Genomic DNA, 14801 nt, shown 5'->3' with positions numbered 1-14801 from the left:
GGCAGATGGCTTCAGCTGCCAGGAGCCTGGCCTAAGGTTTCCATCGCCCAAGTTTCCTGAAGCTGATGGGAACTGTGGCCCGCCACAGCTGAAGAGTTTAGCTGAGCCACAAAGCTCAACGCTCACGTAAAGCGGTTCTGCACCCCGAGTGAGGAAGCGGTGTGAGCTTTGAGGGTGCGAGTGTCTGTATTTCCGCAGCTCATGCGCAGGATTCACGCTGTGCCGTCCCATTGGCGATCAAGGAGGCTAATCGTGGCAAATACAAATCATTTTTTATTTTTTTTTAAATAAAGGGACGGATCACAATATTGATGATAAATGTAAATGAAAAGGCAGTTTCCAAAGCCTTCCTCCCCCACCGAGGGAAACCTGATCCGCCTCCCAGAATGGAACGTCTCGGGATGCCCAGCTTTCTTTCCCGCCCTTCCGCAGAGGAAGAGAAAGCCAGCAAAGCCTGCAGGGCAGGGCAGGCCGCGTCCAGAGGCTGCTTTTGGATGAGAGCAAAAGAGAGAAGCTGCTGGTTGAGACCCCGGCCAGTCTCCACCCCCGCCTTCCCATTGGATTTCCTCATCCAGGGCAGGGATAGGAAGGAGGCAGCCTCTGTTTTCCTCAGGCCCCCGGCTCCCTTAACGCTCAGGCCATCTCGCAGCGGCGGCATTGGCAGCAGGCAAGGCAAGGGGAGGGGGAGGCATGCAATCTGGCCTGCCAAAAAACCTACGATGGGACAGAGTGGGCAGGGTCTTAAGTAGGTCTTATTTTGGGGGGTGTTTAGGGCTTATATTAGGCCCACCCCAAAAAATCAAGCTAGGTCTTATTTTCCGGGTAGGTTGTATTTTCGGGGAAACACGGTAGCGGTCTTCAGAGAGAGACTAGATGATCATCTGTCAAAGATGCTCTAGAGCAGACATGTCAAACTTGCGACGTCACATGACGTCGCATGATGTATCGGAGTTTTTTCTCCCTTGCCGGCTATGGGGTGGGCACGGTTTTCTGATGACGTGTCCAGCCCGCAGGCCAGCAGTTTGACACCCCTGCTCTAGAGAATCCTGTACTGATCAAGGGGTTGGACTTGGCATCCTCTAAGCTTCCTTCCAATTCTCTAATGATTTTATTCTTTTCTAAATGTTGTTATGCTTGCTGTCGCAATGCTTAGTGCAAATGCTTTTTGAATTTTCCCTTCCACAGCTGAATGGCTATTCCACCTCTAGCCCAGCATTGGCACCACTGTCCTCTACTCCATTGCATTCCAGCTCCAGGGTCCACAGCACTTGCTCCAGAGCCAAGGATAGTTCCAAAAAGATCCTTGAACCTTTAGGGCAGCCAAGGCGAAGGGGGCGCCCCCCCACTAAACTTTTCAAACAAATTGAACAGAAATACTTGACCCAGCTGACAGCACAGCCTATACCTCCTGGTAAGTGACAAACACCTCTGTAGTTCCTGGTCCGTCTGCTGGATTCTTTGAAGGGATGACAGAAAGAGAAAGTGAAAAAAATATGTTTTATGTTTTGCAAAAGCGTAGTTGGGAAAATTAGTTCAGTTTCATGTGTAGGTGATGCACAACTAAGTTGTGAGCCATTCAGTAACTAAGGGACAAGAAACTTTTTGGTGATGAGAGAGCATGCTTTTTAATATGTGTGTGTGTGTGTGTGTAGATGTATGTATATATGTATGTATGTATGTATGTATGTATGTGTATATATATGTGTATGTGTATGTATATATGTATACACACACACACACACACACACACACACACACTGTATACATTTTTGACAGTACAGGTAATCCCCGAGTTAGGAGTGTTCAGTTACTGCTCATTCAAAGTTACACAATGAGCGCCCCCTAGTGCTTACGAGCAAGTCCCAAAGTTACAAATATTGCAGCACCACGGCAGTCGTTCACCCTTACGAGCGACTTCAGTGGCTTTGCAACATTCATCCTGGTTATTCCCTCCCTCCCCATCCCGGGTCTCCCTAGGCACCAGGCCTTCAATACTTGCCCTACAAAGATCGAGATCCTTCACTTTCTTGGCTGCTCCAGGCCTTCAATCCGTTCGCAGAGAATGGAGGCCTAAAGTAACGCAAGATCACGTGAGATCAGTGGGGTGAGATCTCATGCTACTGATCTCGCATGATCTCATGGTACTTTAGGCCTCTGTTCACTGCAACAGAGAATGGAACTGAAGCCGGTGGGCGCTTCCACTTGCCTCCGGAGGCTGGATCGGAGCCCCAGAGGCCTTTTCCAGGCTGCTGCCGCCTGAATCTGAGGCCAGGGAACGCTTACGTAGCTCTCCGGCGGCCTGTTTCCGGGCGGCGGCAACAACCTGCAAAAGGCCAGATCGGGCCGTTGGGGGGGAATGGAAGCATCCCCCGGCCTCAGATCCAGGTGGCAGCAGGAACCGCGGCAGAGAGGAGACGGATCTTTTCCAGGTGAGTCCGGCACGGCAGGAAGAGAGGGGAAAGCATGTGGCATCTTAGTGGGTCGGGGAGGCCTTGGGGGCCTGTTCCATCACTAGGCCCTCCGTGCCCTTCCCCACCCTGAGATACCTCATCTTCGCTTAACTAGGTGCGAGCAAGGGAGTGACCTCATTTGAGGTATGAGATTCACTCTACAAGTGGAGTGGGCAGGCTCCATTACACTTGTAACTCGAGGCCTACCTGTATACTCAAAACGGTGGATACCCTGGATATGCCATGGTGTCAAGCATCTTGATGAAATTGGTAGTGGTTGTTTGCTTGCTAAGTAGGTAAAATCTTCAGTGCACACTGATGATGAAATGTAATCAGGTAATGAAACATCTGCAGGCAAACAACCAAATTCAGCGAGCGCCAAGGTCTCCGCGGTTCAAACCTGAGCCATAGATATTAGCTTCTATTGGAATTGGTAATTTTGAGAAGGTGCCAGGCTCTGAGCATCTTCTGTCCTTCCCTTGCAGAGATGCAGAGTGGCTGGTGGTGGTTGCAGGATCCAGAGGAGCTGGAAGCTGTGGTGGAGGTACTACACCCACGAGGCATCCGGGAAAAAGCCCTGCAGAAGCACCTTACCAAGCACAAGGATTACCTACGGGATGTGTGTGCTCGAGCTGCCAATGGTAAGAATTTCCCGTTCTCTGGTCCGCTGCCTGTGAGCAGAAGCTTGATTTTTTTTAATTGACTTTTGTGACCTTCCTACCTAGATCCCATCTTCAAGATTCATTCTGAGGTGGCCAGCCACCTTATCTCTCAAGAAGCCCTGGTGCAGTGGTCCATGTCTGAGCGTGCCTTTGAGACAGACCTATCAGTGCTTCAGTGGGTGGAGGAGCTTGAGCAGCGGGTGCTCATGGCCGATCTACAGATTCGAGTAAGTGCTAAGATTCTGTGGAATCTGCTCTCCTGTCGACAGTGGTATGCCCTTCGACCAGGATGTTGAAGGAGGCTTAGATTCCAAAGCTCATCCTGAAAATAATCATTCGATGCACCTTGATGTTACGTTTTGAAGATTAGCACTCAGGACTAGAGCAGGGGTCCCCAACTCCCGGTCCGTGGACCGACACTGGGCCGCGGGATGCCAGAAATTGGGCTGCACAAACAAGCATAGCCCCATCTGTGGGATGCAGGGAGCATGTGAAACCGTACCTCCTCCAGTCCACGAAAAAAGCTCTCTCCGTGGCACCGGTACCTGGTGCCCAAAAGGTTGGTGACCGCTGGACTAGAGAAATCATCTAGGCCATCTTAAAACGCTAGGATGGATGCTAACATTTTCATTTTTAACTTACTGGCGTTACTCTCCTAAAGGGACAGTTGCGCTGAAACTGCAGCTAAATGAAACTGCAAAATACTAGTTGATTTTGGATAGTAAGTATTTTGAGCATAGCTATCTTTCCGTGGCAAATTACAGTTGCGTGGACACTGCTTCCCTGTGGTCATAATTTAGGCTGTTTTGTTTAGATAGGTAGATTTTATTTTGGATGTGTTCTTCATTCTTAGAATGCCGGGACTCCGTTCGGTGAGTATCATCGCCATTTGACACGAAGCTTCCCAGGGGCAGTGGCAGAGGAACAGTCAGGGTCTGAAATGGCAAAGAGTAGCTATCAGGACCGGTTTGAATCGTTATTTGGAGAAACCTTCCAAATTGCTTCTGAGCGTTCACAGCCTGTGCTGTCATCATTTCCTCCGAATATTTTTTTTTATTTGTCGTTTTGGTTTTGATCCTTTGCCTTCCCTCTAGGGATGGACGAGCCCAGATCCTGATTCCGTTAGGAAAGACTTGCGGTACTGTGAACGTGAACTAGAACTCCTGGAAGACATCACCGTAAAAAACAAGCGAGAGGGATCTGTCCTGCAGCGTGAATCGAACAACCCTCTGGATCTTGCGGTGCTCCGCCTTGCAGACCTGGAGCAGAACTTGGAGCGGAGATACCTCAGAGAACCTCTCTGGCCCACGCACGAGGTGGTGGTAGAAAAAGCTCTGCTGAGTAACCCCGGTACCTTGGAGCAGGGGACCACGGAAATGTGAGCGCCTCCTTCTTTTATTAATGGCTGAATTGGCAAATTTATACCCACTGATTCTATATCCCAGGTTGTTAAAAACAGCGGCTCAAGAATCCCAAAGTCTGTTGATTGCGCGTTGTTGTTTTTTTGTTTGTTTGTTTTTTTACATTTCGCTAGACTGGCGTGATGTGAACTTTTTAGAATGATTGATTTCCAGGCCAATTGCCCGATTGAAGATGACAGGAGGATGTGATAACTGCTGTTATCAGCTAATGCAAGAGCAGCAGAAAACTTGTTTTATTGGGATAGAACCGAGTACAGGTAGTCCTCACTTAACAACTGGTCCTTTTGTGGCCACTTGAGGTTCTGATGGCCGTGAAATGGGTTCTTAATGGCCTGCAAAGCCTCCATATCCATCATGAATGGTTTGTTTTCCCCACCCCAGCACAGTCACGTGACCACACGTCAAGCATGTTAACTTTTATGATCATGGAGTTCTGCAATCATGTGCCTTCGACTCGGGGAGGTTTTTACTAGTTTCCAGCAAAAAATGCCAGTTCAAATAAGTAAGGTCCCCGAAAGACCATGGCAATCACTCAACAACTGTTGCAAGACAGGTTGGAAAATTACTTCCGGTTATGTGAGTGCCTCAACTTACGATCATAACTACTTACCACTGTGATTCCGGGCTCAGTTATAGTCAAGAACTACTGTAAAGTTTTGTTTGCTACCCATCCTCTGATACTTGCTTATCCTTCTCTTTTATAAACGCACCCTTTCTGCAAAAACATGGTTGGAAAAAAGAAAAGCAGCATTTTGCCTATGACCTCCAGTCTCATAGAGGAAAAAAATAATGGAAAGATTAAAAGAAGAGAAATGAAAAAAAAAAAGACAGGGCTGGGGAGATTTGAAACTTTCCTTGTCTTGTATGTGTCTCTGTGTTAAAAGGAAGAAAGACCCCAAGGTTGGCCACAACGGGCTTCGGGGAGATTTTTCTTGCTCTTTTTTGTTAGTTTGTTTGTAGTGTACAGTAGCACCAGGGGAAAACAATGGAGCCTTTCTACTGAATGTATGAAAATAATACTTGCATGTTAGTGGACTGTAGCATTTAATTTGGTAATATTTTAACTTTGCCAGAAAATGTCAGCGTTCTTCAAAATGGCTAAAATTTACTAAAAAGATACATGTTCATGAGCTAAGGCATTTTAGGAACTAATCTTTTGGAAGATTTTGGCAAACTAAAAATAGAAGGAGTTTAAGTGACCAGAAAAGGCAGTCTTTGTGATCTGTGGATGACAACTTGTATTGCTGCATCTAAATAGAGTGGTTATTGTTAGTTGCGAAGTCGTGTCCGACCCATCGCGACCCTATGGACAACTTTCCTCCAGGCCTTCCTGTCCTCTACCATCTTCTGGAGTCCATCTAGGCTCACGCCTACTGCTTCAGTGACTCCATCCAGCCACCTCATTCTCTGTCGTCCCCTTCTTCTCTTGCCCTCAATCTTTCCCAGCATTAGGCTCTTCTCCAGTGAGTCCTTCCTTCTCATTAGGTGGCCAAAGTATTTGAGTTTCCACTTTAGGATCTGGCCTTCTAAAGAGCTAAATAGAGTAGGATTATAAAAACTGTACTCAGGCTGTGGGCAGCCCACCAGCATCCTTTCATTACCTCTTAGAGGTTTCCCAGGAATAGTGGGGCCAAAATGTTTGATTCTTTCTTGCATTTTGGGGTGCTGGGGGAAGATTTAAGGGGCAAAAAATGGTGCTTTGAGCTTTGCAAAGGTTTAAGGTGCCCATTTTACAGGTAGTTCTCAACTTACGACCATAGTTGAGCCCAAAATTTAGTTAAGCAAGACAGTTGTTTAGGACCATTTTACAACCTTTCTTGCCACAGTTCTTAAATGGATCACTTCAGTTGCTAGAAACATGGTTCTTAAGTGAATCTGGCTTCCCATTGACTTTGCTTGTCAGAAGGCCACAAAAGGTGATCACTTGACCCCAGGACACCACAACTATCATAAAAACATGCCAGTTGCCAAGTGTCCAAATTGCGGCAACGGTTGTAAGTATTAAAAAAATGTCATAAATCGCTTTTTTCAATGCTGTTGTAATTTTGAATGGTCACTAAATGATTGGTTGTAAGCCAAGGGCTACCTGTACTCCTTAAAAAAATCAACTCCCTAAATCCCCACAATTTCAAGCCCTCTGCTTTTGGAATGTGGCCTTCCAGCAGCAGAAGTCACTGTCTCTTGGACTTTGGAATTCTCTAAATCTAAGTCAAATTTGTGGAACAGCTACGGGGTGGGAGCCCTACGGATCCCCAAAGGAATTCTATTCCAGGGAGCAGATGGTTCAGACAAGGCAAATACTTTAATCAAAGACTGTCCAGAAGAAAATTGTTAGTTTACTTACTCCTTTGTCTCCTCTCATCTAGGTGTTCTTATTATTGAGATTCTGAGCCCAATTTTCTCAGCTCTTAGTCAGAGGTAAACATCATCATAGTTTGCCATATCTTCTAATAGAATAAGAGGCTTGAGCCTTTGGTACCCATTTCATCTACTGGGTTCATTGGCATTCTGGAACAAAGCTTTTAGGACATGGGTATGGTATGGTTCTTGGTCGCCTGATTTCCAGCCTATTCGAACTTCTAGCGACTTGAATCCGATAATCGTTATAATCTATTATACAAGTAAGGATTGAGATGCAGGTCCCCTAGACTTGACCTTCTACAGAGGTTCTTTGATGTCACTTCACTAATCATATATTTTGCTGACTACAATTGATGTTCCTTATCTAACAATTTTTTTTTTCTACAGCACATACGAAATCACACCACGGATGCGAATGTGGCGCCAGACTTTGGAAAGATGCCATAGTGCAGCACAAGTCTCTTTGTGCATCTACCAACTGGAGCTCTCTATAGCATGGGAGAAATCCGTTGTCAGAGCGGTGAGGAAGGGGCCTAGGGCTGAAAGAGCGTTAGGGTAGGAAGTGTAACCAAATCTAAAAGAGATACCCAAGCCAGTTAAGTCACCCGTGAAATGCTTGTTGCAGGAAAAAGTACTAGTGATTCTTCTTCTGGCTTGGTTATAGGCATGTATATGGCTAAGCCAATGCTAACCAGAAGTTTAAAAAGAAAAGTTGTTGGATGCATGGGGTGGGTATCTTTGTTCGAAAGAGGTGTATCTCAAGCAAAGATTTAGCCTGGGTGAATTTCATCCAGGAGGAGCTCACCTTTGGGGTGAGAAGATGTTTCACTTTAGAGAAGGAGAATAGGAAATCCTGTTAAGAGATTTGGGGTTATCCATTTTTGTCTTCTCCCTTTTTCCAGACTTGCCTCGTGTGCCGAAAAGGGGACGATGATGAGAATCTGCTGTTGTGCGATAGCTGTGACCGCGGCTGCCATCTCTATTGCCATCGACCCAAGATGGCAGAGGTGCCAGACGGGGATTGGTTCTGCTCTCTCTGCATCGCTCAGGTACCCACTTCGTGTCTTGTCTCCAAGTCCCTGATCTTTTTTTTCCTGGGTTGGCAAGGTTTCCTTTTGTTCTCACCGAGTGCCTTCGCGTTCCAGGGGAGAAAGGGCGGGACGCAGTGCCACGCCTCACCTATGAGGAAACTGGCACGCTTACTAGCAGATAGCATTGACTACACTGAAAGGGACTCCTAATCCAGGACTTGATGATAGTTTCTCTCTTCTCTCTTTCTGTCCCCCCAATGTTTTCGTGATGCAGATGCAAGGGGAATATCAAGAGGAGTATGGCTCTCCACGACGGGGTAAGAAGCGGAAAAGTGGCACTTCCGGGCCTTTGGGGGGAAAGGAAGAGCTGAGCCCTCGATCTCGGTCAGCAGCCGCAGCCGCCTCCCAGCAACACAGTGGTGTCCTGGCAAATACATCCCCTCGCTACTCAGCTGAAGGCCTCTCTCCCTCCAAACGAAGAAGAGTGTCTACCCGAGGCCAGAGCGCTGACCTGACTTTCTGCGAGTAGGTGTTTCGCCTCTGCCAATTAGGGTCAGGGAGAGGTTTATGGGACGTTTCCCAGAGGGAATTGGAAAAGGTGGGAACGGGGATTCAGGTATGCATCGGCAAAAGTTAATAAGGAGGAAAAAAGAGAGAGAGAGAGACGTCACTCAAAAGTGACTTTCTGGATTAAAAGAGGCCAAATAACACTCCGCTCTTCTGGCCAGAATTGTTCCCTTGAACGCCACTCAGTGTCGGCTCTTCTTTTTCAGGATCATCTTGATGGAGATGGAATCCCATGAAGCTGCTTGGCCTTTCCTGGAGCCCGTTAACCCCCGGCTAGTGCCTGGCTACCGGAAGATCATCAAGAATCCCATGGACTTTGCCACCATGAGGGCCCGGTTGTTGCGTGGCGGGTGAGTACGTGGCAGGGCTTGTGAATAAAGCCAGGGCAAGGCATTTGGAATTGCAGAGAGACCCTCCTTTTCCTTCCCTCTCTTTACCGATAGATACAACTGTCGGTAAGTAAGTAACTTTGTCAGCAAGCGACCATTTAAGTAACCAAGTGTAAGGAGCACGTTTATCGTACTTAAGTGCCACATTCCACCTGCTGGCTTTTTTCCTAGTCAATGACTAACCGCCGTTCCTTCAAAAAATACTTGCACTTCCCATCTTTTTCAGGGCTGTGCAAGTGGTGGAGGAGATCTGATGAGACCAAATGGCTGGGGCTGCTTCCTGTAAGGATGGGGGTGGGGATTTCCATTTCTCCTCAGTTTCGGAGAGGGAGGGAGGGTTAGCCATCATGGCAGTCCACTTCAGAGCTTCTGGAAAGAGGTCTGCTGTGGAGAGCACGTTCTAATGCTTATTTGAAGAGAGGCATATCAGACCGGGATGGTTTTGAGGAGCTGCTAAATGTCATTATATATGGGCCTGTATTAAATTCAGAAAGACATGCCAACAATTGGCAGAGGGTTGTGAGGAGAAATGAAAAGAGGAGAATGAAGCTATTGGGGGGGAAAAAAGGAAATGCTCAATAATTGACCCGTGTGTCTCGGTGCCATACTTTTACCTTCACCCCTGCTTTTTGTGATCCACAGATACAGCAGTTGTGAGGAGTTTGCTGCTGATGCTTTCCTGGTGTTTGACAACTGCCGGACCTTTAACGAAGATGAGTCGGAGGTGGGCAAGGCGGGGCTGGCTATGCGCCATTTTTTTGAGAGCCGGTGGGAGGAATTTTATCAGGGAAAAGACGAGACAAACCCATGAAGCTGGCAGAACGGGCAGAAGTGGAAGGAGCCGAAGGGGGGAAAGTGCCTCCCCCTTTTACCCTGGGCTGCACACTTGTCTCTTCTGGAGCTCAACTTGCTACCTGCTGATTTAATTCCCCCCCCCCCTCACAATGACTGGACTTGGATTGGCATTTAACATCACGCCTTGATTCTCTTCACTCCAAGCAACACAAACTTTGACTGTATAAGCCAAATAAAATATATATCTTTCTCCTTTTTTCAAAATGGAAAAACAACAACAACAACAACCACCCACATCCCCCACCTTAGCTGGGGCTATTTAATAATAGCAATAGTTCTTAGTGAATGTGTAAGAACACTTTTTTTTTTCTGTGCAGTGTCAGTACCATACATTAATGGCCAGTAATGTGGACGTTAAGTTTTCCTCCTTCTTAGATTCTCATTGAAATGTATAAAAAGAAGATCACTCCTGCCTCTGGGAATGACAACCTTGACGAAACTAAAACATGCTGCTTCTCTTCTGCCTCACCCCCGCTTCCCCCCTTTCGGAAAAGCTTTCATTTCTGTGGCCGACTTTCTTTCTAGACCGATTTCCTTTTCTAAACCCGCGAGTAGAGTTTAGAGTTGGTACGTGCATTGGGATAGGAGGTCGAGGGGCTCTGCCCGTGCGGGTGCAGGGTGCGCACTCCCTTTGAAAGCGCTTCGTCCTTCTAGTCAGACAAGATGGCCCCCTTCGCCGGAGAGGTATCCAAATACGAGCCTCTGTATGAAAAGTTAAGGGTGGGTGGGGTATTCCGCAAGCGGATTAATTGCCATCAGCTATCACATTTAACCCCCCGTTGCTCAGAGTTACTGAGTTATTCCAAATTTTATTTCTAAGGAAATAATGCAACAAAGTGGAAATGACCCCCATCAGTTATCCACTAAGCAGTCAGTATCACCCAGATTGTATTTTTCTCTAGCTGTGCAAACGATGATTGACTCGGACTAATCTTTACACTCTTTCCCCTTCCAGATCTCTCCACAGGGGTAATCAGTGGAATTACCCTAGTATTTTGGGAGGAGGTTCCTCTGTCTAATGATCATACAGTTCATTTCCTATGAGGGACCAAAGTATGCAAGCTTGCAAGACTGGGCTCCTCCAGTCGGTACCTTTAGAGGAACTGGCTTTTGGGTGCTTGATGCCAGTTCTTCTGAAGATCGTATAATGGGGACTCAGCCTTATTTGAATGTCCACAGCTCTCCCCATCTAACTCTGCCCCAGTGTTATTCCTCAGGGATAACTTCCGTCTACAAAGCTTGATCTGCCATCTCTGTGTATGTGTGGCAGGACTGTTTGTTTCTTGCCTTGGCACGTGACTACCATAATCTTATTGTAAGGTTGCTTCCCTTATGAGAAAGTTGTGAGATTGTCTCCATTGTAATGGAAGGAATACAATCCTTTCGTTCTTCAGTAGCTATTTGGACCTCAACAAGATGATAGAGGATTGTTACTGTTTTCTTCTATGTTAGGTTTCTATTTCCTGACCATATTTTAATATATGTAATCTAAAATGCAGCCTCCTTTGATTATCAGAGCTGAGACTTAGCCTGAATGCAGCTTTGGATGTCAAGGCAAGTGAAGGCAAAGTCGAAATCTTTCTGAGGTGGGCTACCATTTATTGCTTCCTACGTCTACCCAGGAAGCACAGAAATTGGAAATAGAGCAGTGCTCAGCTGGACATCTTTGTGTAATATCTACAAAGCTGACTTGTTTAAAGATCCAGATCTGTTTATACATGTTTCTTTTTCTTTCTGGTCTACATTTTCTATGTAGTATTTAATTTATACACATACCACGTGTGAATATTTTAATCTACTTTATATTTGGACGTAGTTTTGAAGGTTTTGAGAGGAGGAAGCAAAATTTTGATTTAGTCCAACCATAATAGTTTTCCCGCACATCATTTTTACCAGTTTGTCATTTGGTCCTGTGCATTTGAGTGTCTGGTGCTAGAGACTTGCCAGATTGAAATATTGGTTGAAGCCAATCTCCTCTTAAGTCATTCCCTCCCTTGTTTATCTCTTATTGAAGCAAGAAGTAGATTGTGGTCACAACAAAGGCTCCATCTCCATACGTCCCTGTCTATGTATATGTGTGTGTATACTACACACACGCACGCCAGTGCATTCACCAGTTGGCTGGTTGGTCCTTTAAAAGAAAAAGGAAAAACCGTCCCCGCGACGGTTTTATTGAACAAAAGATAAGATAAATTGGCCAGTTCTTTTCAGTCCCAGTGTAACCTCTCTCTCTCTCTCTGTCATTCCTTGATGATAGGCTAAGGCTTGTTTGCAACCTGTATTCCAACATGACCCAGGAGATCCCATTTCCCACCATTGCTGAGAATGTGAGAGTTGCCAGAGAAACCCGTTCACTGGCCTGGGCTGGGTTCAGGAGCTGCACGACTGGGAGAATCCCATCGCCCAGGCACACTACAACGAGGGGCCTCTGCTGTTCGGCCCTTGGCCAGTTTCTGCTCCCAGAAGCAGGGGACTGAGCAAGCCCTATTCCCATGCACCCTCCAGAAGGTCTAGACGTCTGTTCAGAGGAAACAAGCTTGGTTCTTCCATTTTTCTTCCATCTCTCTCGGTGGATCAGAGGCGTAGAAAGCCACCCCCTGGATCCTTCCCTCCCTCGCTGCTTTCATATCCAGCCTGGCTCCTCAAACCATTATAATTACGGGTATCGCTTGGGGCAGATACTTGGCTGGCAGGGTCCTAGTAGGAGATGGCTTTCTCCCCAATATCCACCTCTGCTAGATCGGAGTGACGTAAGGGTGTGTGTGTGTGTGTGTGTGTGCATGCATGCGTGCGTGCGCGTGCATGGTGCGTGCACGTGTGTGGGTGTTTTCTCAATCCGCGTCAACCAATCCAATTGCAAGAGCACTGATGTAAGTAAGATGTAACCGCAGGTGATATAACCTGGAGACGGAAACCCCCCTTACTGTGCTTCCTCCACCCCCAACCTCACTTTCCTTCCCAATTGTTTTCAACAAAACGTAGCCTTTTTATATCAAATAACCTCAATCTTTATTTTATTTTAAATTTGGGGATTTTTTTTTGTTTTTTGGCTTTTAAAATAAAGAGGTAGAGTTGAAGTCTATTTGAAACTGACTTTATATTATGCATAAATATTTATATTTTATCTAAACGTGCTGTAACAAAACTTCTTTTGGTGGGTTTTTAGTAGTTTTTTTTTCCTTCTAGATCATTTAGGGTTTTTCTTTTTCATCAGTCATGAAGAACTAGAGTTGGAGATGTTAATTTTTGGTTCTTAATTTAGAGTTTCATGGTTTTGGTTTTGGGGTTTCTTTTTTGTTATAGAAACATTGGATTTCTAGATTCAAAGCCTCACACATCTTAAAAGAATGAATCCAGGTTTGACCTAATCTTGATCTTCATTAAGGGATATGGTCATTTCAATCAGTTTATTAAAAAAAAACTTGTTTATTGAAAGTTATGTGGATTTTGGAATTTAATTTAAGAATTGCAACTAGAATTGGCCTTATCATTCACCACTGGCTTTTTCTTCCCCTTTCATCTTAATTTGGTATCGGAAAGGAGCCAACTAACCCATCATCCTGTGAGATGTTCTGAACAGCAGGAAGGGGGAGGGGGGAAATCAAACTTTTTTATATGAAATAACCAAATGTGTTTGTTTTAGTGAATTTTTGATAATGTACAGTTTTTTGTGAATTTAAATTGATTTCTTTCTATATTTTTAGGACCAACCTCATTTTTAATAAGGTTTAAAAGGAAGAAAAAAAGTCTAGAATTCTTGTTTGTTTCCTTGTGATGTTTCCACAAGTACAGATGTTAGAGTGCTTGTCAAGTTTCAAAGAATAAACAAAAACAACCCATGTTTGATAGAGAAGAAACTGCCTGAGGATGTTGTCTTTTCTCATAGGAGCTCTGGATCATCCCTGCTTGGGTGTGTGTGTGTGCATCCCCTTGATCCTCCCCTCCTCTGCTCTTACGCGATGCACCGATTAGTCTTTAAGGCACATTTCTTTTGCATTCCCTGCTAGGAACGGGTAAAGAATCACAATTCTCATTTTCTACTTTTCTGGGCTTGAATTTCAGTAGTCTGGCCAGAGGCAGCCACAGGGCCCGCAGTTCTCCACCTGTTCTCAATGATATCAAAACTGTAGTATGAACTACAGAACTGGTATCGGAACTGTAGCCTTCATCTCACGATAACGTAGTTGCCTGGAACAAAAGTGCGTAAATAGCAAATGTTGCTCATTTTGAATGCTTGGGGACCAGTTGGCACTGTTCACTACAGTATACTACAACTGCTTTAAAAGATTTGGAGGAAGAGGTGAGTAACTTAATTCAGAGACAAATGATTTTCTCTATAGGCACTTAAACCCAGTCCTATTCTAGATTCTCCAGTTTCATCAGACTTTGTCTTCATCCTTTAGATTTTACATGGCCAATTGGAGGTGCTAAAAATTAGTCCCCTCCCCACCCCCAAAATAAAACCTGCAGTTTTAAGATTGGCAAAAGCTAAATCCTCTGAATTGCCATGTCTGCACACAGCTCACGCTGGCTTGCTCGCTACGGTTGCAAAATCTCAGGCTGTGTTAGTAGACGTGTTCTCGCACGTTACCGCTCCCACAAGAAAAGGTTCCAGGTAGATGAATGGCTGTTTAAACATCCCATTAAATCTCCCTTTATTGTGCAGAATCTGTACCAAGCGAGTCACACGTAATGCTGTGTATAACAGTGTGATAGTGGGATCTAAAGTGATTGGAACGGTTCAGGACTGGAACCTGACCTTCTAAGGGGTTAGTGGCACTACCTTTGGCATTGTTTTTGCCCTTTCATGCCGAGAAGGATTCCACTTCATGGACAGTGTATGTTTAAAAACATTTTTATTTTTTATCAAAACAAAATGGTCAAATATTGCCTTTTCTCCCCCTCACAACTGTTTCCCACATGGTGGATTAGTTTTCTGGGTATAAGCACATTGTTTGGGATTTTTTGATTTTTGAAAAAAAAGTTGTCATTATTACGGTCCATTGAGTCAACCCCTGACCGGAGACTGCTAGAATAAATAGTTTTGGAAGCGGCTTGCCCCTGC

At 45.4% G+C, this 14801-nt stretch overlaps 1 protein-coding gene across 6 annotated transcripts in view; it reads left to right on the top strand.

The window, feature by feature from the left end:
* BAZ2A (bromodomain adjacent to zinc finger domain 2A) overlaps positions 1–13593 on the top strand; it is a 74185-nt gene extending 60592 nt beyond the window's left edge. For 5 of the 6 annotated variants that reach the window (XM_083352412.1, XM_083352414.1, XM_083352413.1 and 2 more), the window contains 9 exons: positions 1186–1411; positions 2936–3091; positions 3176–3339; positions 4207–4490; positions 7282–7414; positions 7797–7943; positions 8200–8450; positions 8699–8842; positions 9524–13593. In XM_083352412.1, coding sequence (XP_083208538.1) covers positions 1186–1411; positions 2936–3091; positions 3176–3339; positions 4207–4490; positions 7282–7414; positions 7797–7943; positions 8200–8450; positions 8699–8842; positions 9524–9692 — 1674 coding nt within the window. In that variant the 3' untranslated portion in view covers positions 9693–13593. Of the gene's footprint in view, positions 1–1185; positions 1412–2935; positions 3092–3175; positions 3340–4206; positions 4491–7281; positions 7415–7796; positions 7944–8199; positions 8451–8698; positions 8843–9107; positions 9164–9523 lie in introns of all 6 variants that reach the window. The other variant, XM_083352415.1, reaches the window with a different exon arrangement.
* The last annotated feature ends 1208 nt before the right edge of the window (positions 13594–14801 follow it).

Source organism: Vipera ursinii (assembly GCF_947247035.1).
Source record: "Vipera ursinii genome assembly, chromosome: 2".
NCBI classification, from domain to species: domain Eukaryota; kingdom Metazoa; phylum Chordata; class Lepidosauria; order Squamata; family Viperidae; genus Vipera; species Vipera ursinii.
This window is presented reverse-complemented; position numbering and strand designations above follow the sequence as displayed.